At 40.1% G+C, this 25,892-nt stretch overlaps 1 protein-coding gene across 3 annotated transcripts in view; it reads left to right on the top strand.

Moving 5' to 3' along the window:
• Positions 1-373: 373 nt before the first annotated feature.
• LOC119820453 (nuclear autoantigen Sp-100-like) overlaps positions 374-25,892 on the top strand; it is a 46,050-nt gene continuing 20,531 nt past the window's right edge. For all 3 annotated transcript variants that reach the window (XM_038338803.1, XM_038338802.1, XM_038338800.1), the window contains exons 1-6: positions 374-519; positions 17,546-17,647; positions 18,747-18,906; positions 20,816-20,984; positions 21,880-21,954; positions 24,641-24,676. In XM_038338803.1, the coding sequence (XP_038194731.1) occupies positions 449-519; positions 17,546-17,647; positions 18,747-18,906; positions 20,816-20,984; positions 21,880-21,954; positions 24,641-24,676 (613 nt within the window). In that variant the 5' untranslated portion in view covers positions 374-448. The remainder of the gene's footprint in view (positions 520-17,545; positions 17,648-18,746; positions 18,907-20,815; positions 20,985-21,879; positions 21,955-24,640; positions 24,677-25,892) is intronic.

The raw sequence follows: 25,892 nt of genomic DNA, 5'->3' as shown, positions 1-25,892 counted from the left end.
AAAATCTCCTTCAGCCAGAGACAAGACCAAAAAAGGATTACAGTCAGCCCCAGGTAAATTCTACTCCCTCGACACAGGGGTAACTGAAAACAGTTTGAGTTTGAGGAGAGTTTTGTTTTTGTTGTTGCTTTGGGTTTCTTTTTCCCCATCATTGCATAAAGAAGACACTACTGGGAACTGGCCCTGCTTGGCACATACGTGCCCCTTTTCCATCCACTAGTTCCACTTTCTCTTCCTCCCAGCCACCAGATTTCAGTAAAGAAGGAAGGGAGAGTATCTCACAGCAGCAAATCTGAGAGTAGAGAAGTAGTTTGCTTTCTCTTTCCCCACTTTTGCGTCACATTTCCCCATCAGGGCGGAGCCCTTCCTGGGGAGTTTAGTTCTCAAATTGACTTCAGCTCTCAGCTGTGTGCCACAACACACAGTCTAGAAGCCTTTGAGGAGATCAATGGATCAAAGCTCACCTTCTGAGGCCCCTGGCACGAGTTGGGAGATGGAAGGTAGTAGCTTCATCAACAGGTGGGTCTTTCTTCTTCTGTAGTTTTGCCCTCTGACAACATGGATGATTTCATGTCTTGATTAAGTGGCTGCAGCTTCCATCAGTCCACATTCCTGGACATGAAGAAGTTCTGCGCTGTAGTTAGAGAGGAGAGACAAGAGAGAGGAGAGAGAGAGAGAGAGTCAGAGTGACAAAGATAGATAGAGACACAGAGAGATACAGAGAGACAGAGAGAGAACACTAGGAGTTTTGAAAACTGAGTAAGTTATCCACTGGCAAGGCCAGATGGGTATAATGTGCACAGTCATAACGTTCTTGCTTGCAACACTGTCAGCTGTCAGGAGACTCTGGTCACAGCTGTGAGGCACTCCTGGCCACCTCTGTGACATGATTCTGTTGTTATCTCATGAAATCTTAGTGTTCTCAGTCCCTCTGCCTCTCTCTGCTTTCGCTAAGTCAACTCAGGGAAGAAATTCAAACAGCAGAGTCTCAGTGTCAGCAGCTGGCTCCCCTCTCTCCTGGTCTCCTATGTGTCTGGCAGGACTTGTCACCTAGGAAGCTGTCCCAGGCTCATTCCTGGTCTGAGCTCTCACTATCAGATTTTGATCCAAGGAAGAAAAAAAGGCAAGAAAGGCCCTTGCTAGTGACGGCCATGGCAAGCTGCACGTTTTTATCTCCACTTCAGCGTCCTGTCCTAGGAGGGTGACTCCTCTGACAAGGACATGGCTGACCTCTGTCTGCTCCACAGTGGTGATCAGATGTGCTCCTCAGAAACAGAGCCGGTCAGGGTGTTTGCTACTGCACAGGAAGAGATACATTTCCTGTACTGCCGTTGAACATAGGGCCTGGAGTATGCTTGAATACATATATAAATGTCTTCAACTGTGATATCCAGAAGATCTGACAGATTTTCCCAGGGGGTAGGAATTTGGGGAGATTGACCAACCTTGACATGGCAACAGGGGACAACTGATCCCCTAGTGTACTATTGTCCAGTCTGGGCAGGGTCTTGGCACTGGTTTAAAGTGCAAAGCAGCTCCTTCTTTGTGCCAGGCTTTGCCACATTCAATGGAAGCTTCCAGGTAAAAGTTCTTTCCCTTTCCTTGAGGATGTAGAGGATGCTGCTAGGAGCTGGGATGTGTCTATCATGAGAAGCTATTTTATTAAATAGCCATATTCTCAGATCCCTGAAGCATTGACGATCAGGGCATAGTTATTTGTTAGGTATATCTGAATTAGACAAATGTTGTTTAAGTAATGAGGTAAATCTGGATATACAGTTTTAAATTAGTTACAGATAACCGGTGTTGGAAAAAAGCAAGAAGGTTATGTCTTGTTATGCTCAGATCATGGAGTCTCCCCAAAACCAACAAGGAAACCAATCCCATATGTAAAAGCTTTTATTCAAGTTTGAACTTGGACTTTCTGTGTCTGACTCATTGGCACAATCAGAGAGCCTTGAGCTCAGTTGAGGTGGGGTTTTTATCATAGCAGAGGTTAGGGTGAGGGCCTTTATGGTTCAGGACCCCTGATTGGCTGATCTTTCCTAGTGAAAGGGGCTGGGTGTGCTGGGCGAAGGGACATCATATGATCCTATCTACAATGATTGGAATAGTAGGTATTTCCTTTGGAATGTTAAGTACTTTCCTCTTGAATGGTCCATTCCTGGGTGTGCCTGGGTGGTCTCTGCTGATCCTGCTATGACCTAACCCTACATTCCCCCTTTATAAGTACCAATGACAGGACCCAATCATGGGCTGTGCTTTCCCAGAAGTTTAAGAGAATGGTATTAGGACCTAAGAACCATTAGCTAACAGATTTTTCTATGGTAGTGACCATCCTCTGCTGCCAGGCCCTGTGGCTCTGATCTTTGTACACAACCAAATTATAATCCTGAATGTCCTCTTTCATTCTGTGGTTCTGCATAAAGAATCAAAGTGTCAGCCAGGCGGTGGTGGCACACGCCTTTAATCCCAGCACTTGGGAGGCAGAGGCAGGCGGATCTCTGAGTTCAAGGCCAGCCTGGTCTACAAGAGCTAGTTCCAGGACAGGCTCTATAAACTACAGGGAAACCCTGTCTCGAAAAACCAAAAAAAAAAAAAAAAAAAAAAATCAAAGTGTCTTATCTTATTGTAGAACTACTGTAGTTAATACGTTCATTAACTGACAACTCTGAACCAATTTTCCTTGTATGTCAAAGGGCATTATAGGTAGTCATTTATCCCCCATGCCAGGGAGTTCCCTTGTCTCAGCATTTCAACTTATTTTGGGTAGGGAGTAGAGGAAGACGTGTTCTTTTCTGTAACTACTTTGAGCTGACATTTGGGCATTGTGTTCAGGGCCCAAAAAGGCTGAAAAGCTAGTCAAAGGTAAAGAGGGAATACAAGCAATGGACACTTATCAGAAGTATCTGATTCACTGAACTGAACTGAAGAGACAGGGAGTATTAACATAGGCTGTACTGGTTCATATCATCTTTCAGCAAGTCCAGGACTTGCAGTCATTTTGAGTGGGTTGTAGTCAGCAACTGATGCTTGGGTGTGTCTGCCAGCCAAGTGGAAACCTGTTGAGACAAGTTTGAACTAGAATAGATGTTAAAATTTATGAACATAAAGGAAAATATTACATTTGAAACTTTCAGGTTCATAGTCTTAGTAAGTGGGAAGGGGAAGAGTCCCAAGACCATGGGAATGGAAAATATCATTCTCAGGAATAGTGATGGGGAAAACTTAGGCTGTACTTATCTTGAATCCCTTTGACCTGTGAGAAGTGAATCCAGGGCTTTTTCTGAAGCCTATATCAATTTTATTTTACAAATGGACATAAATTCTTTTTACATATTAGTATCATCAATCTACACTGAAATCCATATTGTAGAAAAAAGCAGGTAATGAATATTTGTAAAATAGCAGTATAGACTCATACATTTGAGTCCTAGAAACACTACAGATTTGGGTCAGAACCATGTACATTTTTTTCTCTTGTCCTGAGAACCAGGTATAGGTTGGACAGAAATATCCTTGGCCTGATGAGAAGCACTTTCAAGTTTATCTTTAGATGACAACCAAAATAAATTCAAAATCTTGAACTTGTGACTGAGCAGTAAGTAATCACTGCTCTACCAGCTTATTAGAACTTTATTAAATGTTTAACTTTAAACTTTTATACCATAGAAGGGGAAAAATCTGAAATGTTTTATAACTTAAATTATCTATTTATATTTTTATAATTTCTGTTTACATCTCAAATCATTTTCTTAAACCCTTAAAGCTTATAAGTTTTATAATCTCTTTTTAAGGCCCACACCAAGGCTTGATTTTTATATGTAAAATGAACTAACAAGTAGGCTATATTCTTCAGGAAGAACCTGGTTGCCTTTTGCTAAACTGGCAAGGTACTAGCTAGCCCAACCATCAATACAATCAGAGATTCAAGAAAGATAAATTATACCTAAGTGTAGACCAAGCAGCTTCTGAATCCATACCTAGTTAGCCATACCCAGGTCTCCATAGCAATGGAAGCAGAAGTATCAGAGCAGCAGTCTTCACCAGACCCATAAGGTGAAAGTCTTTTCTCTGGAGGAACAGGGGTAAGAATGACCTTCTTTTGTCTAGGTAAAAGGAGTGCAATCTATTCTACAGTGTGCTACTGCTTTCCACAGTCTGGGCCAGGTCCTAGTAACAGGTGTTGTATTGGTCATCTTACCCAGTGGTCAGCATTGTGAAATTCAGGTGGAAGCATCATGGTACCCCATAATCTTCTTTGAAGACCTTGGGTCATTGTCAGTATCTGGGAGTCTCTTTCTGATATAATAAGTTTTTTAATCAATATTTTAAATGCCATGATGTAGGTGTGTCTTCTATCTATCTGTTGATTTCATTGGTTAATAAAGAAACTGCCTTGGCCCATTTGATAGGCCAGCTCTTAGGTGGGTGGAATAGACAGAACAGAATGCTGGGAAGAAGGGAAGTGAGTCAGATGCAATGAAGCTCTGACCCAAGATAGACATAGGCTAGAATCTTCCCGGTAAGCCACCCCTCATGGTGCTACACACATTACTAAATATGGGTTAATCAAAATGTGAGAGTTAGCCAGTAAGAGGCTGAAGCTAATGGGCCAAGCAGTGTTTAAATGAATACTATTTGTGTTGTTATGTTGGGGCATAAGCTAGCCAGGCGGCCGGGAGCCGGGTGGGAATGCAGTCCATCAGCTCTTCACTACAGAATGGCGCCCCACGTTGGGTGCCAGATGAAGGCATAAGTCACAAACAATCCCACACCAGTTTGGAATTGTGATTAATAAAATGGTTATTTATTTGAAAGAGAAAAACTTACAGATCACCATCCCAGACAACAGCCCTCTGCACAATCAGGAAGGGAGCCTAGTCGCCAGAAGCAGAGCTGGAAGCCAGAGAATGAGTGGAGGGAAGTGGCCACGTTTTTAAAGAGAGAGACCACACCCCGATGGGCTGGTATCTCAGTGGCTATTGGCTGAAGGAGCAGAAGGAGCTCCCACAACAATGCCATATTCTGCAGACCTCTGAAGTAGTTGAGGGCTGCCCTAGTATTATATCTAAATAGGCAACTTTGTTTCTAGTTACTTCTTTTAAGCTTAACTTTTGGGGGGACTAAGTAAGGTTTATCCCTGTAATTAATTATATTGATAGTACTTAACATGGCTAAAATTAACAAAGTTGATCATTCATAGGAATGGCTATTAACTTGTATTTCTTAACATTCTACAGTAGATTAGCAGCTTTCATAAGACTAAGACTTCACATATCTGTCAGATTTATTTCAAAAATAATGATTTTGAATTGAAGTTCTTTTTAGTGAAACAAAACTTTTATATGACTCAATTTATTAAGATATTTGACTTAAGCTTAGCAAATTTAGCAAAGACAAGGAGTCTAGACATACATTTTTAAGCCTGAATAGACCTTGTATAAGGAGAGACAATTTCTAAGCCAAAGGTTCTGAGTTCTCACAATATTTTGACTTTTTAATATAGGCCCCCATGTTGTGGTGACCCTCCCATCACAAAATTTTTTCTGCTACTATTTCTTAACTGCAGTTTGTCATTGTTATGAATCTAAATGCAAACATCTGAAAGGCAGGTGGTCCTAGGCAACCCTGTAAAAACTTTTTGTTTTGTTTTATTTTGTTTTGTTTTTATAACCCCAAAGGTTTAGACTCGAGCTAAGAAACTGCTCCAAGCCCTTTGTCAGACTGCTTAGGTCATTGTCTTGTTGCATCACAAGAAATGAACATCTCAGTTTCTGGCTAGCATTTGGTGATTATGACTGTGACCCTAATTTTTAGCCTTTAAGTCCAAGTATTAACAATATAAAACATTTTGTAATCACAAATATCCCATAGTCTTACAAATTTAAGTACTGTAAAAACTGTTCTTAAAAATTTTTAAATCTTTCAAATGCCTTCCTGCAATATCAAAAATAAAGTTCCTCCTTTTTTTTCCTGAGAGGCCTAGAACCACCTCTTTGGGCCCCACCCTTGACACCTATACATATCCTGCATTTTAGATCTCACCCTGCCCCATTTCACGGGAGCTGCTGCTTCTGGTGAGGAGCACCTGACACTGGCAATTCTAAAACTGCTGCTGTTTATCCTTGTAACTGACTCTCTTTGGGACTCCAGTCCTGCCACACATTTGAGGTCCACCTCTTCTTCCCAATGCTGGGATTCAAGGCATTTACCACCACCACAGACCAACTGGGACCTTTCACTTCTGTAAGGATTTAAACACATTCTTCTAATGCCCGTACCACCTATGTCAGAGTTTTCTCAGTAAAGAGAGGAAACACGCCCAGACCTGTTGGCCAGCGATTGTCTGAAGCCCCTTTTCACTGTTTATGGCTTGAGTTCTGGAAACAACCTGTGAGTTCTTTCTTTTTTCTCCATAAGATTTCTCACTTACATGTTTGTTGTAATCTGTTTTTATTTTTCTGGTTGTTTCATTTTTTATTGATCCCATTTAAATATTCCTGATTTATAAGCACATATCATTTATCCATTTGGAAACTCCCCCAGTCATTATTTTTCCATATATTACTTTCTTATATTTTTGTTTGTGAGTCTAGCCTTTAATGGCTGAGTCATTTCTCTAGACCTATGTATATTATGCTCTTATTCCTTCTATTTCTATGTATTTCCTCCCTCCTTCCTACATTCCATTGTCTTATAGAGTATTAGGTTTCTTTTCTTCTGAAAAATATTCTCATTTATATTTTATGTATATGAGTATTTTTAACCTACATGTATGTAAATGTATCACATGTGTGCTTGGTGTTCACAGATGGCACAAGAGGGTGTCAAGATCTCTTGAAACTTTAGTTAGATGGCTGTAAGCCACCATATGGGTGCTGGGGATTGAACTCAGATCCTCTGAGAGAGCAGTAACCACTTTTAACCACTGAGCTATAACTCCATCCCAGAAAGGAACAGGTTCCATTGTGACATTTTAATGCAAACATATCAGTGTTTATCTCTCTAGGACTGAAGGGACGAGGCAGGTTCCATGTCCAGACCATCTCTGATGTTCTTTCCTGAATTATTTTCATTTATATTTTTGTTATACATTAGTTGAATTTTTATTGCTCTGTCTTCTTGATGTTCCTTCACCAATAGTGTGTTGTTTAGTTTTTCCAGTCTTCTCTTAAAACCTTTGATCAAGTTCAAGAGATCAGGGAGCTATAGAGCTGCCCTAGCAGTTAAGAGCAATGACTGCTTTTCCATAGGCTTGGATTCAATTCCCAGTACCAATATAGTTGTTCACAGTTGACTGTAACTCCAGTTCTCAAAAATTTAGCACCCTCTTCTGACCTCCAAGAGCACCAAGATGTGATGCCTAGACATACATGCAGACAAAACACCCATACACATAAATACACACAAAATAGAAACAATAATTTAGAAACCTGGCATAGAACTCAGAGTGTCAGGCTCAGAAACAGACACTTATGTCCATCAGCACTTACTTTTTTTTTAATATCAGAAAGTATGTGTCAAGTACATGGGTCCTCTAGGTGTTAGACTTAGAGAGTACTCTTTTCTTCTGCAAGGCGAGGACAATAATAGTGCCCATAACCTTAGCCAACCAGTGTAGGCAGAGGCTGATTATTTATTCCCAGCTGCTCAGACTCAAAATAATTACCCAGAAACTATATTATTTATGATACTGTTTGGCCAATAGCTTAAGCATATTGCTAGCTAGCTCTTACATCAAGAATTAACCCATTTCCATTATTTTATGTTTTACCATGAGTTTCATGGCCTACCAGCAAGATTCCAGCTGGCAGTTCACATCTTTCCCCTCTGGAGGCTACATGGCATCTCTGGCAGCAGCCACAAGGCAACTTGCAACTCTGCCTTCTTTCTCCCAGCATTCAGTTTAGATTTCCCCTCCTAGCTCTACTCTGCCCTATCACAGGCCAAAACACCTTCTTTATTTATTAACCAATAAAAACAACACATGCACAGAAGGACTTCCCACACTAAACCAGGAGCTGATTTGAGTAAAGACTTGCATGGTTTCAATAAGATCTGCTAAAGCTCTGATCTGCTCTGATCTTAGGTGGGGACATTCAGGAACTTTAATGATGACATGGAAGTCAACTGTTCTCTGAATCTCAAAGGTTTTGTGTTCTGTTCTCACTCTCTTGCTTTAGTCAGACTTCAGATTATAGTTCTTGACAAGAAAAACATTCCAGTTGATTCTCTAACTTTGAATTCCATGTCCTAAAACCCTAAAAACATCCTGTTGGCTTGTCTGTTTTCCAGCTGCAGGACTCTGTCTGTGCCAAGTCTAGAGTTTCAGCCTTTAGATGCATCTGGAATGGACAAATATACCGAGTGAATAAAAGAATTACAGATGCTGGAGTCAGTCTGACACTTCCTTCACAGCTGTCAAATATTGAGACTTTTTTGGAGTTCCTTGGGATTATCTGTAAATCTTTTTTTTTCTTTTTTCTTTTGCATGGACATTCATCTTTGCTTTTCTTTTTAGCGGTTTTTGATATAGGTGTCTAGCCTCTTTTTAAAATTTTTGTTTTTCTATTTTTAATTGAGGGGAGAAGAGATAATCAGAGATAGATAGGGAGACAGACAGACAGACAGACAGACAGACAGACAGACAGAGAGTCTATGTCTGTGTGAGTGTGAGTGTATACATGTGAGTATGGGTGCTTGAGAGGTCAAAAGAAAACTCCAAATCCCCGGGATCTTAATTTATAGGCAGTTATGCATTGCCCCATATGGGGCTGAGAACCAAGGCCAGGTCCTCTTCTACAAGAGTTGAGTGCTTTTTTTCAGTCTTCTCTCATCCAATAATACATCCTGACCACAGTCTACTCGTCCCAGTCCCTACCCTCCCTTCCAGATTCACTGCCCCTCCATTTTCCTTTAGAAAAAGCAGGTCTCCCAGTCATATCAACTGAACATGACATAATAAGATGCAATAAGCCTAGGCACAAACCCTCATATGAGGGGTGGGCAAGGAAACCCGGTAGGGGTAATAAGGTCCCATGAATAGGCAAAGAGTCAGAGATACCCCTACTCTCACTATTGAAAGTCCCACAGGAACCCCAGTATTGCTACTGGGAAGAACCAGCTTCAAGGCTGTGTAGTGATGAGCTGTGGGTAGGCCTGCTTTTCATCCAGCCTGGATCCCACACGGCTAGCTTTACACCCGAAATAACAACACACAAACTGTATTCATTTAAATACTGCCTGGCCCATTAGTTTCAGCCTCTTATTAGTTAATTCTCACATCTTGCTTTAATCCATATTTAGTTTAGTTTTCTAATTTTGTGGAGTACAGGTTTTTGAACTATGACCTGATGATTCTCTGTATTTCCTCCATGTCTCTTGTTATGTCCCCCTTTTCATTTCTGATTTTGTTAATTTGGATATTTTCTCTCTGCATTTTGTTTAGTTTGGATAAAGTTTTGTCTATTTTGTTGATTTTCTTGAAAAACCAACTCTTTGTCTCATTGATTCTTTGTATTGTTTTCTTTGTTTCTATTTTGTTGATTTCAGCTCTCAATTTGATTATTTCCCACCATCTAGTTCTCTTAGATGAGTTTACTTCTTTTTGTTCTAAAGTTTTCAAATGTTCCGTTAATTCACTAGTGTGGGATTTTTCCAGCTTTTTTATGTAAACATTTAGTGCGATGAACTTTCCTCTTAACACTGCTTTTATTGTGTCCCATAAATTTGGGTATGTTGTGTGATAATTTTCATTGAATTTTGGAAGTCTAATTTCTCCCTTTATTTCTCCTTGACCCATTGATGATTCAGGTGAGCATTGTTTAATTTCCATGTGTTTGTGGGTTTTCTTTAATTAGTATTGCTGTTGACTTCTAATTTTAAACCATGGTGATCTGATAAGGTACATTGGGTTATTTCAATTCTTTTGTATTTGTTGAGGTTTGTTTTGTTACTGAGTATGTGGTCAATTTTTGAGAAGATTACATGAGGTGCTGAGAAGGTATATTATGTTTGGATGGAATGTTCTATAGATGTCTGTTAAGTCCATTTGTGTCATAACATCTTTAGTTCTATTATTTCTCTGTTCATGTTTTTTGTCTGATTGACCTGTTTAGTGGTGAGAAGGGGTGTTGAAGTCTCCCACTGTTAGTGTGTGGTGTATGTTTATGATGTATGATTTAAGCTTTAGAAGTGTTTCTTTCACATATGAGTGTGCCCTTGTATTTGGGGCATAGATGTTCAGTACTGGAATTTCCTCTTGATGGATTTTTTTTTTCCTGTGACTAATAAGAAATGACCTTCTTTGTCTGTTTTGATTGATTTTAGCTTGAAGTCTATTTTGTTAGCTATTAGGGGAGCTACACCCACTTGATTCTTAGGTCCATTTGATTGGTATAATTTTCCCAACCCTTTACTCTGAGACGATGTCTGTCTTTGAGTTTGAAATGTGTTTCTTGTATACAGAAGAAGGATGGATTCTGTTTTCATATCCAGTCTGTTAGCCTGTGCCTTTTTATAGGTGAGTTGAGTCCCTTTACACTAAAGGATATTAATGACCAGTGATTGCTATCTCCTGTTAATTTAGTTTTCATTGTTGGTGATGTTAATTTGTACATTTTTCCATTCTTTGGGATTTGCTGCTATGAGGCCATCAATTTTCTGTGTTTTGGTTGGTGCAGCCAACTTCTTTGGGTTGGAGTTTTACTTCTAGTATTTTGTGTAGTGTGGGAACAGCAGCCCCGAGTTATGATGTCTCTACCCCCATTTGAGGTATTTATCTGCAAAGAAAACATGTTTGAATACCCTCTGCTCCTGGAGTGGGGGAAGGAATTTTGAGTGCTTGGTGACCATTCTTTGATCCCTGCCGGGGTCAGGTTACAATCTCTTCACAGCCCCCTCCTCATTTGGCACCATGGTATAAAAGCCAGCCCCAGCAGAACAATAAAGAACCTCAACCTCGTGCTCTGTGCATTCATTCAATCCGGACACCCTTCGCCGATTCTTGGTTTCCAGCCCGCGCTGGCGTGGCAATGTAGGGCTGGATTTGTGACTAGGTGTTAGTTAAATCTAGTTTTGTCATGGAATATCCTTCTATGGTGATTGAAAGTTTGCTTGGTATATAGTCTGAGCTGGCATGGTCTCTTAATGTCTGCATAACACTTGACCACAACCTTCTGGATTTCATTGTCTCCAATGAGAAGTTAGGTGTAATTATGTTACTTGGCCTTTTTTCTTTGCAGCTCTTAATATTCTTTCTTTACTCTGTATATTTAGTTTTTGATTATTATGTGGCGAAAGGACTTTTTTTTTAAAATCTAGTCCATTTGGATTTCTGTAAGCTTCTTGTATCTTCATAGGCATATCATTCTTTAGGTTGGGAACATTTTCTTTTATGACTTCGTAAAATATATTTTCTGAGCTTTTGAGTTGAACTTCATCCTTTTCTTCTATATCTATTATTCTTAGATTAGGCCTTTTCATAGTATACCATATTTCCTGGATATTTTGAGTTAATCTAACTTAATATCTTAAGTTAGACTTAATGTTTTCTTTAACTGATGACTCTATTTCCTCTATTGTATCTTCAGCTCTTGAGATTCTCTCTTCCATCTCTTGTAGTTTGCTGTTCATGCTTGCATTTGTGGTTCCTGGTCATTTTCTCATGATTTCTGTTTCTATAATTCTCTTGGTTTGCGTTTTCTTTATTGTCTCTGTTTCAGTTTTCAAGTCTTGAATAGTTTCTTTCATATGTTTGATTTCTTTTTCTTGGTTTTCTTTATGTTGTTTTTCCATATTTTTTCTGCCATTTCTTTAAGGGAATTTTTCATTTCCTCTTTAAGAGTTTCAAACATTCTCTTGTAGTTATTTTTAGGTCATTTTCTTCTGCTGCAACTATATTTGGCTCTTAGGTCTTGTTGTTGTAGGGTCTTTAGGTTTTACTGGTATTATGTTGCTCTTTGTGCTGTTGCATGTGTTCTTACCTTTTCTACTCATCTTTTCCTTTAGTAGGTATGGTTGGTGCTATCTGAGATTCTGTTGAATAATCTTCTAGGCACCAATGTATCCAAAGCTCAGATGGTTGCTCCTCATGGTACAGTCAGTACCACAGTTCTAGTTACCCCACTGGTTACTCACTGTTCCTGGAGATAGCTCAGCACTTCTGTGCTTTGCTCTGCTCCATTGGAGTTTACTGTCTCAGGCCTACTTTGGCCTAGATTTCTGGCTTTGACTTGTTTCTGTAAATCCTGGTCTGGATCCCCTCCTGCAGAAGTCCCTGGCTTGCAGTTGGTCTTGCAAAACTTTCTTGCTCTGGTCTACTGCCTCAGAGTTCCCAAGCTAGGGTAAGCCCAGAACTGCAGAGGACCTGGCTCAGACTTACACCCTCAGAGGTCCCAGACTCATGCTCGTACCCACAGAAGTTCCAGGTCCCTGCCTATTCCCTTTGATGTCCCAGCCCAATGCCCAGACCCACAGAGGTCCTGACTCAGCCCTACTCCTTCTGAGATCCCAGACTCATGCCTGGCCCTGCAGAGATCTCTGGTTCTTGCCTACTCCCTCTGAGGTCCCAGATTCATGCCCAGACTGGCAAAGGTCCTGGTTCAGTCCTAGTTTCTGGGAGGTCCTAGACTCATGACCAGACCCATAGGGGTTCTGGCTTAGGTCTACACCCTTGAAGGCCACAGATTCATGTCTGGACCCTCAGTGGTCTCTGGCTCTGGCTCACTTACTCAGCGGTTACTCCCCTGTACCTCTCTATATATTTTTAAATTATACATTATATTTTCAATTGGGTTACATAAGCATAATAACTTAAATAAGAGAAGGAACATACATAGAGTTTAACAAAATGAATTTTAAATTTGTATCAATATACAAACATCCACACAAATGTAAAATATTTAAGATTAGTAGTTGGTTTTTTGGTTTAAAAGTAGATTCAATAATCTATGCTCTTATCCTACCTTTTCTATATCACTCTTTTCTTATCAGAAAGAGATCCTTGAATCTAATCTCTTTTGTACAGTTTTTGCTTGACCATTACCAATAACAATTTGTAACCAAGCCCCTTAAATGATAATAAGTACCCACAATCCATTTTGCTGGAAATGTGGGCATAGTTTTTTAGACTATTTCCTATTAATTGGGGGTACTGATAATCTTTGGGGAATACTGAGAAAATTTAGGATAATTGTTAAGTCTTGGCTTCAATATCCTGTGAGGCTGGATAATCTCAGTCAGTAGTCTGGAGGCTTTTCTGGATGCAGGATCATTTGGGCCCTCATTTTTTTTGGTGTCTGGTCCCCTTACTCTATAAATATATAAACTTTTTTCTTTTTTAATTGATTTTCATTGAGCCCTATATTTTTCTCTGCTCTATGTCCTGCCTTTCCCCTTCCCTTCAACGCTCTCCCATGGTTCCCATGCTCCCAATTCACTCAGAAGGTCTTGTCTTTTTCTACTTCCCATGTAGATTAGATCAATATATATCTCTCTTAGGGTCTTCATTGTTGTCTAGGTTCTCTGGAATTGTGATTTATAGGCTGGTTTTCTTTGTTTTATGTTTAAAAAACACTTATGAGTGAGTACATATGATAATTGTCTTTCTGGGTCTGGGTTACCTCACTCAAAATAATGTTTACTAGTTCCATCCATTTGCCTACAATTTTAAGATATCGTTATTTTTTTTTCTGCTGTGTAGTACTCCATTGTGTAAATGTACCACATTTGCCTTATCCATTCCTTAGTCAAGAGACATTTATGTTGTTTCCAGTTTCTGGCTATGGCAAACAATGCTGCTATGAACATAGTTGAGCACATATCCTTGTGGCACAGTTGAGCATCCTTTGGATATATACCCAAAAGCAGTATTGCTGGGTCTTGAGGAAGGTTGTTTTTTAATTTTCTGAGAAATTACCATACTGATTTCCAAAGGGCTGTACCAGTCTGCATTCCCACCAGCAAGGCAGGAGTGTTCCCTTTACCCCACAACCTCTCCAGCATAAACCATCAGTGTTTTTGATCTTGGATCTCAGAGTTGTTTTTTTTTTTGTTTCCAGTTTATTTATTTTTTATTAAAAATTGCCATCTCCTCCCCTCCTCCTTCCCCTTCCCTCCCCTCCCCTTCACCCATACCCCCACTCCCTCCCTCTCCAGGCCAAAGAGCCATCAGGGTTCTTTACACCAAATCGGACTCTCTGAAAGTGGCTGATGGTGGAGGCTGACCGAGAAGCCAAGGACAATGGCGATGAGCTTGGTCTCTACGACATGGACGGGCTCTGTGTGAGCCTTGTCAGTTTGGTTGCTCACCTTCCTGGACCTGGAGGGAGTTGTGAGGACCTTGGACTCAACATAGTATAGAGAACTCAGAGTTGTTTTTATTTGCATTTCTCTGATGACTAAGGATGCTGAACATTTCCTTAAGTGTCTTTCAGCCATTTTAGATTCCTTTGTTGAGAACTCTCTGTTTATGTCCTCCATTTTTATTGGATTATTTGTTCTTTTGATGACCAATTTCTTGAGTTCTTTGTATATTTTGGAGATCAGACCTCTGTCTGATGTAGGGTTAGTGAAGATCTTTCCTTATTCTGTAAGCTGTTGTTTTGTCTTATTGACTGTGTCCTTTGCTTTACAGAAGCAAAAATATATAAACTTTTAAAGGTAACATACATATCTGTATACAAGTATAGACTGCGCATTGCCTATAAGTCAGTTAAAGATGATATGTGTTTGAGCAGGTAAAATATATATATCACATGTCTTGTTGTACTTTCAGGTTTATTTTTTGTTTCTGTTTTTTTTATTTTTTGTATATCCAGGATTTTCAGGGGGTATTCCTCAGTCAAATCTAATTTTCTTTAACCTGGAATGAATCCACAGCCTCTCATTTCCTGCCCTAATAAAAGCATAACCTCCTCCCTAAAGTAGCACATCTTTTGACTTAAATTTGGAAGTCAAGATATTTTTAAAATATGCAGGTTTGTAGAATTTAGCAGTTTGAATTCTCCAGGGTCTCGCAGCAGTAATGAAAAAGTTCAAAGACAACACATTAACATACAGGATCCAGACTCTCTATTTTCTGTCATTACAGGCTTATTTTTTATTGCTCTATTGCTTTTAAAGAAGTTTTGGTACCCTTTTCTTTCCTCTCCAAAGTCTCTATATATTTTTAAACACACTGTAACACATTTAGAGGTTTTTTTTTTTGGTCTGAATCTGATTTTACTGCACATCTGTAACCTTTTCTGTCTATATGAGCTAAAACTCTAAAGCCTCCATGCAGTGTGCTGGCACTAACAGCTCAAACCTACAGGCAGGGGCTGGGAGAAGCCACTCTGCATTGGGACCTATATGAGAAACTGCAAGAACCCACTGCTGCTTAGCTCACGGCAGCTGGCAGCTGGCAGCTGTCTCTGTCTCTTGGGCAGTTGTTGAATGACACGTCATGCATTGCAGCTGGCCAGAGATTATGTGACTAGAAAGCTGCATCTGGTTCCGTTTTTGTGTGGTTAGAACCTTTTCTGTTCAAGCCTTTTTAGGTCTTATGAGGATCTATGTCCCATGTGGGCACCATTTGATGGCAGAGATTTTTATCCTGCAACTGTACTCAAATAATTACTTAAAGGCTTAGTATTAATTACAACTGCTTGGCCAATGACTCGGGCTTATTACTACCTAACTGTTACATTTTAATTGACTCATATTTCTTACCTATGCTTTGCCATGTGACTCATGGCTTGTTAGTTCATTTTCTATATGTCCTGATACCTCTGTGGTTCACTGGCATCTCTTGTAACTCCACCTTTCTTCTTCCCACAATTCTCTTAGGTTGATTGTCCTCCTCCCCTATAATTCCTGCCTGGTTACAAGACATTTAACATTTTATTAAACCAATCCAAGTGACAAATCTTGACAGCATACATTATTTCACAAGTCAATAGTTCTGTTTCTCTGTCTCTGTGTATATGTCTCTCTCACACACACACACTTTTTTCTTTAATGAAAAAGGAATTATTTTCATTTCTTTTCCAGATGTATCATTTTGTATGTTGACTTTTGAACTGTAACTTTACTAAATTTATTAATTAGTACTTATCTGTGTCTATAGTCTTTGGAAAGATAGATAGATAGATAGATAGATAGATAGATAGATAGATAGATAGATAGATAGATGTATATATCTATATATTTACTTTCAAACAGTTTTACTTATTTCCATCCTCCCTCCTTTCCTCTTTTCCTTCATTCCTTCCCTCTAGTACAGTATAAAGAAAGAATGCTGAGAGTGAACTCCCTTTCATTGTCACTGACCTCAAAGGAAAAAGCTCTAAACTTGTTGTTCTTGAGAATTGTATTATGGCTTTCTCCTATGTGATCATTATTATACTAAATTACAGTACTTCTAGGCTGAATTTTGAGAGGTTTATTTTTATCATGGAAGCATGCTGAGTTTGTGCAATACCTTTTCTGCATTCTGTTTGCTTCATCAAAGTGGGGTGACATGAAATGCCGGACATTTGTGAAAAGGTTGGCTTCCTCTCCATAAATTTTATGACCGCAGCTCAAAGACCAGAGTAGTCAGCAGTTTAGGCTCCTTAGCCATGACTACAAAAAGCTAACCTCTGCAGGTAGGAAAATGTTAGTTTGGTTACCCATTGTGTGTGGGATCCTTGGTCTGTCAGTACTAGAGGGTATATACTCTGAAGTTAGGCAGGCTGCCAGCTTGGCTGTTGGCCTAGGTGAAGCCATAGGCGAGGCTCTGACCCAGATGGGGTGACTTGCTATTTGGCTCCTTGGATGGGTGGTGCCAATGCTATCATCCATTGTGATGAAGAGTCAGCTAATTCTCCTGGGTAGTAGGCTGACTCTGTGATTGGACTGGAAAGCTGTCTAGGAAGGGCTGGTCGGTCATTCCTGCCCCATTCTTTGTTTCTCAGTGGTCTGCTGCTGAGTCATCAGTGTTCTTCATTGGGCAAAACAGATGGAGGCCTCCTGCAGGCACCTGAGAGTTCTGGGGAGCTGTATGTTCTCATTTGGTTCTGATTAAACCTTAGGTCCAGGGTCATCACCTTGGTAAGGCCTGTTCCAGCCTGAGCAAGGGGCAATGCAGTCAAAGTGAGACTGCTTCTCTTGTCCTTTTGATGTGAGTTTGTGGTCCATGGGTAAGGTTCAGCCTCATCCCCCAGTTATTGTGTGTGTGGGATAGTTGATTGCTGGCTGGTTGTTCTGTGCTGGGGATTAAACGTATAGACATTCTGACATCAGCAAGATGTCTTTTTAACCTAAGTGCTGTCTGTCATGTCCTGACATCCCTGTTTAGACAGTGGAGACATCCAGTCATACAGTGTTTAAGTTAGAGTTTCTACTGCGGTAATAAACACCAACACCAACTTGGGGAGGAAAGGGATTTGTGTCTTACAGTCCACATCACAGTCCTCAACAAAGGAAGTCAGGGCAGGAACCTGGAGGCAGAAATTGAAGCAGAAACTATGGAGTAACACTGCTTCCTGACTTGATCAGTTTGCTTTCTTGTGTGTACCAGGACCAACTCTCCAGGTGGCAATGCCCTCAGTGAACTGGGCCTTCCCACATCAATCGCCAATCAAGAAAATCCCCCAGAGGCTTCCTTACAGGCAATAGAGAGGTAAGCCTTCCTTTTTTAAATTAAGGTTCCTCTTTTCAAATAACTTCAGCTTTGTCTAGTTGACAAAAAATAAAAAACAAACAAAATTTTAAAAACCAAACCAGTTAGAACACAATGTGTGTTTGTTATTCAAAGTATCCACCTTTTCCTGTACTAGGAGGAAAAAATATTCAGCCTGTCACCTTTATTGATCTGCTCATCTTTTTAAATTTACACTTTCATATTTTGACAGCATTTTGAGTTTAATTTACTTGCTATAAAATTTACCCATTTTAATATACAATCCAGTGACATTTTACAGAGCCAGGCAACCAGCAGCACAGTCCAAGTTTGGAACTTTGGATTTACCATCCCCAGAAGAACCCCTCACAGCTGTGGACAGTCCGTTCTTGGTCCCTAGTCATCTGTCTCTATAAATTTCATTTCTGGACATTTTATAGATATGGATTTATACATTGTGTTTCCTTCTGTTCTTGGCTTCCTTTATTAAGAAGAAGATTTTTTGAGATTCATTCACTCATAGAATATATTAGCATTTTGTTCTTTTTATTGAGGAATAGTGTTTCATTGTATTAATTGTCCAGTTTTATTTTTCTACCCTCAAACTAATGGCCATTTCAAATGTTCCTAGCTTTTGGCTAGCAATAATGCTACCAGAAATATTTACATATAAATTAGTGAGAATATTGCTTTTCACCTGTATAAGAACACCTAGTAGTGAAATTTTTGAATCATACTTAACATTATATTTCACTTTATTTTTGTCTGTGTGTTAATATGCAGTATACATGCATGCATACAAAAAATTCACATGCATGAGGGCTTACGTGTGCAGAAGCACATGTATGTGTGTGAACACATGTATGGAAGTCAGAAGTTGATTCTGGGAGTGGCAAGGCAGGGTCTCTCTCACTTGAACCCAGAACTTGCCAACTTATTGGAGTTAACTCATTGTATTTATTGGGTTAACTCAAGACTATCTATCTTATGTTTGTTAGTTCTTTATAGCCTTTCTTTCATGTATAAAACCTTACATTTTTCACTAGGATATAGACTGATGGACCTGATTATCATTTGCCCATGGTATTTCCCCCTCCAGGATGTCCACAGAAGACGAGGACACAGAGACGATTCCCTTGCAACCTATACTCCAGAACTTCAGAAAACAAAAAGTGATGATTTCAAATGCAATAAAGAAGCCATTTCCTTTTTTTGAGGTGCTTCGTGACAGTGATCTCATCACTGAAAAAATGTACACAGTAAGTGGGATTTGTTATATTCTAACCTTGAAGCAAGCTTCAGATTAAGTTACACTTTGATATCTTGGAGCCACACTGGGTGATTGGCAGGTTTTTAAAGTTGGACTTAACTTTAGAAGTAAGATTTTATTTCTCATGTGAATGTATGATTTTGTGCTTTTCCGTGCTCATGCACACGCATTTGTGTGTGTGTGTGTATTCACATATGTGCTGGTGCCTATAGAGTCCAGAAAAGAGCCCCAGCTTCCCTGGAAAGAGTTACATGTAGTTGTGAGCCATTGATGTGGGTGCTGGGTCCTCTATTACAGTAACACATCTTCTTAACCCTTAACTACCAGCCACTCTACAGCACCAGAACCTAATTTCTGACAAGGAATTATTGACAAAGTTTTCATAGCACTTTGTAGAGTTACATGAATACGTTCATCAATTATAAATTAGAATTCTGGACTCGGATTTAAAAGCCGCATTTCCTGCGAGTGATATGTATCGTATAAATATTTCAAGAAGTCTTCTCTCCATGTATTAAGGGGAGGAGAAGCAGAGACCTCAGGAGATGGTCCTGCTTCTATCTGAGGTGAAGGTGTTCCATGATCCCTTCTGGATGAGTATTACTGAAGAAAAGCCAGAGCAGAACAAGGGTTCTCTATAGATGTGCAATGTCTCATGCATTTAAATCATAGAGTTCATGCAAATCAAATTCAACTAAACTAAAATGATAAACAATCTAAAAATTAAATTTAAATTAAAATTAATTTACTGTTGAATTATTTTATTGAACTGACTTAGTGAAATTTCCATGAGGATATTTTATTTTAATGAATATCTATTTTAAAAACCTAGATCTGAGAATATTACAAACTACAGAGTTTTTTATTCAGACAAATTTTTAAAAACTTTTTATTATTTTATATGTATGAGTATTTTGTCTATGTGTATGTCTATGCACTATGGTGTCCTTGGTGCCCATGGAGGTCAGAAGAGAGGGCACCAGATCCTCTGTGACTGGAGTTACAGATGGTTGTGAACATCATCAGGATGCTTCTGTTTTTATTTTTATGTGTACAAGTGTTTTTCCTGACTCTATGTGTGCACAAAACTTGTGGTCCTGGTGCCCATATTTTACAGAAATCAGCACTAAAGCCCTTGGAACTGGAGTTACAGGAGTTCTTGCATTGCTGTGTGGGTGCTGGGAACAGAATGAGGTTTTTCTGCAAGAGCAGCAAGTACTCTCAACCATGAACCATCTTTCCAGCCCCTCCACTCTGAAAAATATTATTGCATATATTATTTATTTACTTAAAGTATACATGTGTTTCTATTGTGTGTGCATGTGTGGACATCAGAAGGCAGCCTGTGACTAGTTGGTTCTCCCCTTTCACCATCTGAATCCCAGTGACTGAACTAAGACCATCAGGATTTGTGACAAGTGCCTGTAACCCAGTAAACCATCTCACCAGCCCCACTGTTAACCCTTAAACCCAAGTTTTCCTTTCTTACAAAAAGTGACCCTTCTTACATGTCATAGAAATGAGGGTGGGAGCTCAAAGTCACTAGTGAGTATTTTGAAAGAGAAAATATTTACTTGTTTCATGAAGTAGCCATGCAGTTATAAAACTTTACACTAAGCCGGGCGGTGGTGGCGCACGCCTTTAATCCCAGCACTCGGGAGGCAGAGGCAGGCGAATCTTTGTGAGTTCGAGACGAGCCTGGTCTACAAGAGCTAGTTCCAGGACAGGCTCCAAAGCTACAGAGAAACCCTGTCTCAAAAAACCAAAAAAAAAAAAAAAAACTTTACACTAGAAGATATGTCTGTTTGGGATTGAGGTACACCAACTATACTTGTTTCCTAGAGCTTTTCTGTGACCTGGAAACCTGCACTTACACTTTCTCCTTTAAATTTTTTGAGGATTTTAAAGATTCCTGTACAAACCTGGTTCCTGTAGAAATTGTGGCCTACAGAGCCCTAGAAGAACTGGAGAAGAAATTTGACCTGAATGTTCTATGGGCATTGTTCAGTCTTGGAAATATGAGTGAATACCCTGATTTGGAACCCATTTCCAAAGACTTTGAAAATGGTAATTTGGTTTAATATCCCCCTATGAGATCCCAGTCATTAACATATCAAGCATATATTAAATGTCTACCAGGTGTCATATTATAATGCAGTAGGATTAGGACTATAGTAGTTAACAAAATTAATGCCCATGCATAATCGTAACACTTAAATCTAATGGCTAGAGTTGACAGGCTCCCGAGGTCTGCTAGGCTGGGTATTTAGACTGAGAAGACAATGAGAGCCCCATCAGCATCAGGTTATGGAGAAGAGGACAGGAAGAACTCAGTCCCAGTAGGGTAGCGATGCTGTGTCTCTTCAGTGGAGCCCTTATAATATTATACATAGGAGTCCATCAGGTTCACTACCCCCCACCTTGAGTGACAACTCAACTGTGGGTTGCAGAATCCATCTTAGCTTAGCACCACAGGCTCATAGAAATCAACAATGTGTGAGCCAGTTCTTCATCCCCATCTTGTCCATCTTTAAAGCCTGCCCATCATCTTTAAAGTTTCCCTTTGGTATGAGCCAGATCCTCAACCTTCTATCCAGGAAAGCCCCTCTTTCATCTTATACTTGTGACAGCCTGGAAGTTATATTTAGCTTCTACTTTTTTCTGTTTTGACGTCTACCTTCCCTGCCCTGTGAACACCGGAATAGGCACACAGCACAAGTGTGTCTTCTCCTTTTTTAGTCCTGACCTTGAGTGTCTCCTTTCTGTATGGGAAGCATAAAGTCTCCCTTGTGGAGTTTTCTCTGTCCCAGGACATGATGGGTAAACTTTGTCATGTGGGATCCATTGAACTTGATCAGAAGACTTGAAATTCCTAAATGTGTAATGCAGAAATGTTGCCTTTTGTCCCTGCTAAAAATCTCTAATGGCTTCCTCCTCTTCTTTCCTCTCCCTCCCACTACAGTCTTATCACAGAACGAATTGTGTTTTGATGAAAATGATAGAGGGGACCCAAACGTGCAGCTACGTCTTGAACAAGGTAATTATACCTGGAGAGAGTTTCTTATTGCCGCAGAGAATATGTAATAAAAGAGATCTTTAGCAGAGTGTGACTTGGGGAAAAACAGAGAAGGCAGTGAGGGGAGTGGGTGTAAGTCTGGTGTTAGCTTCACGCACTATGACATATTACCCAGGAGAAGCTGGATACTCTAAACTCTGGGGCAGTAGGATTATGAGCTTGAGACCAGCCAACTGTACATAGCAAAACCCACTCAAAAACAAAATGGATACCTAGGAAGTCAATTTATTTGGGTTCATGATGTTAGGGACTTCAGCCCAAATGGTTTGACCTCATTTCTTAAGATAGGGCATAACATCAAAGCAAGGGCATGGTGACCTGGAAGCAAGGGAAGAGAGGATGTGCCTGTGTCCTTCCTTCAGTGTTACACCTCTGGTGATCTAAGTTAGTTCAGCTCGGCTCTTCCTATTAAAGATACTACCAAGACCTACTAGTGCAATTCTACGGGGCAGACCTCTAATACATGAGTCTTGGAAGGAGGCCATGCTTTAGATCCAAACTGACCAGCCTCTAAGCGGATGTAGGATCCTGCCAGAGTAATCATGACATCAAACAGTCAGCCTGCTACCCATGATGAAGGAACCTGAACCCAATGTCAGTAGCCAGATTTAAAGAGACTGAGTACTCAAAAATAACTGTGATTTAGAAAAGCCTCTGAAGGAGATGACCAATATGCAGCTGTGAAAGGTGAAGCAGTGTGGTCCATGGTGGCATCAAAGAGGAAATGCTCTGTAAGAAAGATGCTCCTGTTTTGTCCTGCCCTTACATACAGTGGTCTCTGACACCAGATGTGTGGTGAGTGGGGTTTCCCACACCAACCAACTCTCTAGACATCAGCAAGGTGTCTTATGATGTAATTAAATTCAGATAAAGGGTTCAGTGGCACAAGACAGCAGTCTACTACAGATGCTGGTTACAAATTCTGGGATATGACCCATGCTTCTGGTCAACTGAACATAAATCAGATATTGCCGTTGTGCCTCAGGCTACAGAACTTGTTAGCTCATGAACCTCAAGGAAACAGTAGCTTACAATTGATTAGAAAAATTATAGCTCAAAAATAGCTACAGTGAGAGGAATTGGGGAGATGACTCAATTGTCAAAGTGCATACAAGCAGAGGACTTACTCGTGTAAATAAAAAACAGCTTAAGACACAGGGGCAGGTGCTATAATCCTAGTACCAAGAAGACAGAGACAGGCAGCTCCCTTGAGATCACTGATTATGAAAATTGATGAGGTCTAGTTCGGTGAGAGACTCCATCTCTGTTCTCTACACGCATATGCACACAAACAATAACTACATGGGAGAGGGACAACCCAAGGAATAAGGGGGAGAGAACACAACACTCTCTTGTCATCCCTAGGCACACCAGCCTTCCTTCACTATGGAGTTTGTCAACCCAAATCTCTCTGAACAGAGACTCTTATGATTTTTAATAAAATGTTCATCATACAGCCATGATGGATGATATGATTAGCCATGTGATCAAGTCAACTTCTAGATCTTCTCACCTTGGAGGTCAGCGCTCCAATGCTGTCAGGATATGTTGTTCCCCTGGCAACCAGCCTCCATTCCTAAGGGCTTTCCAAGCTTTACTTTTTTAATGTGCACTGTGGTGTTACTGAGGAAGGCTGGATATGCACAAGGGTAGATTGACTCTCTTTTTGCCTTAATCACTCGGAACTCAATTGGGATTTGAGCAGCTCTGGACAGGAACAGGGGCTGAAGACCAAACTACCATTCCTCAGTATGTCACAGTCTTACACTTGATGTTAGAAAAAAATGGATTCAATATGAGAAATGTTTTTTGAGAGCAAAAATATTCCAGAAGATATATAGATAGAAGAAGATACACAGCAAGAAAGTGGTAGAGGTATGGGGAGGGGCACAGGGATTCTTTGAGACAAAGAAAGGAAGAGGGAAGAAAATGAGAACAGAAAGAATAACAGAAAATGGCAGAAGGAATCTTGTTGCTAATTTCTTGCTTTGGTTGCATCTATATTTGGTTACGGTCAACCCCAGCTGGTATCAAGGATTGGTATCATTTAGATGCCCAGTTTATAGGTGAGGAAGCTAACCTTGAGAGTGACTGTATGGGGAGTGTTCACAGGGTCAAATGAAAAGCAAAAATTGAGGCACTCAGGAGGCAGAGTCTGTGTTCTTGATCATGTACTGATAATCTGATGGAAAACATGAAAAAAAGTGGGGAAAATAGAGAGAGAAAATACAGGAAGGAATTCAAAAATGGGAGGAAATGAAGGCAGGCTGCTACTGAGTCCTCATGAAAAGGACAGCAGGGACGAACCATCGGATATATGCAGAGAGGCCATTTTGTGAAAGGAAATGTGGTTCAGAGTCGGCTAGAAACTCAGATAAGGCCACTGGGCCAGGAAGTTCTGGGGACACATCCAGGCATCCTTTATGTGTTTATATGAATGCAAGTCTCCATCCAGTGCTAGAGTGGCCCAGGCAGGACTTTACTAAGCCAGAGCTGACCCTCAAAACCTATTCTCATGGCCCAAGTCTGATCTCGGGGATCATGGAGAGCTTGTCAGCTCCAGAGCCCTTTATCTCTTGAGTTTTAAAGTCAAAAGAGACTAACTCACTTCAACTCCTGAAATAAACATCTAATTTTTGTTCCTTAGGACCTGCTCAAGGAAGCCTGATCTGTTCACCCTCAGGTACCTCTTCATCTGATGGTCTGTTCTCATTGATACTATTAACATTGCTGTCTCATCCCATGAGTTCTAGTTTTCGTTCTGTTGCTGATGAAACCCCATGGCCAAAAGCAATTTGGGGAGGAAAAGGTTTGGTTTATCTTACAGTTTATAGTCGACCATGAAGGGATATCAGGATAGGAAACCTGAGGCAGGAACTGAAGCAGAGGTCAAGGAGGAATGCTGCTTACTGGCTTCCTTAGCCTGCTTCTTATATATCCGAGAACTACCTATACTGGAGTGACACTCCCCGTGGTGGTCTGGGCTCTCACGTGACAATCATTAAACAAGAAAATGCCCCCACAAACTTGACTACAAGTCAATGAAGGAATTTTTCTCAATTGAGAGTCCTTCTTACTAGATGATTCTATCTTATTTTGTTGGCAAAACAAAACCACACCACACAGCACACATGCGGGGTGCTCTTTCTTTGTGTTTCTGATGTCCACAACATTATCCACATCTGTAGTTTCTCCAAATCAAGATTTAAATATCAGGGTGGGTGTTGGTTCTTGGTGTTGACTAGTCCCTTTAACAACTGATAAATTCAGAGAAAACACTCTTTATCTATCCTATTTTGTTGAGTACAAAGTGTTGAACCTAATTCACTTTCTAGCCTAATTTGCATTATCAAAATAATCTTTTAATGTCTCTCAACCGTATATACTTTACGTCTCTTAGTAGAATTCTTTTCTGAATCTGTTAACAAGGAAATCCATAACTATATCTATTTATATCTTGAACTCATTCAGAGTCCAGAGAAGGAAATAATATTAACAGAGTAAGCAAGAAGTACAAGCAAGTGGCTTCCAAAATATTTGAGAAATGACAGAAACAGCTGGCTGCCTGGACAGTCATTAAATGTTTCTCTGTATTGTTGGGGCATCCATCTTTGGCCTACAGGTCCAGAAGATATGACAAACTTATCTGTGAAACAGGATATTTTGAAGGACTGCTGTACCTTGTCTTTGCAAACTTTAGCAGTTTTATCTTTGTTTCCTACTTCACCAATTGGGACAGCATTTTGTCATCACTCCAGGCAAGGGCACTTTCTTGTCCAGTGACTAACTTTTATGACAAAGAAAGCAAACTCCATATGGAGTTTCTTCAATTCCCATCATCATCTCTGAAGTAAATGGTGCTTCCAGGAGCAGAAATGATTCATTGTCACAAAAAGAGA

The sequence above is a fragment of the Arvicola amphibius genome, chromosome 8, assembly GCF_903992535.2.
Source record: "Arvicola amphibius chromosome 8, mArvAmp1.2, whole genome shotgun sequence".
NCBI classification, from domain to species: Eukaryota; Metazoa; Chordata; class Mammalia; order Rodentia; family Cricetidae; genus Arvicola; species Arvicola amphibius.
Note: the sequence above shows the minus strand (reverse complement) of the source record. Positions and strands in the feature narration are given on the sequence as shown.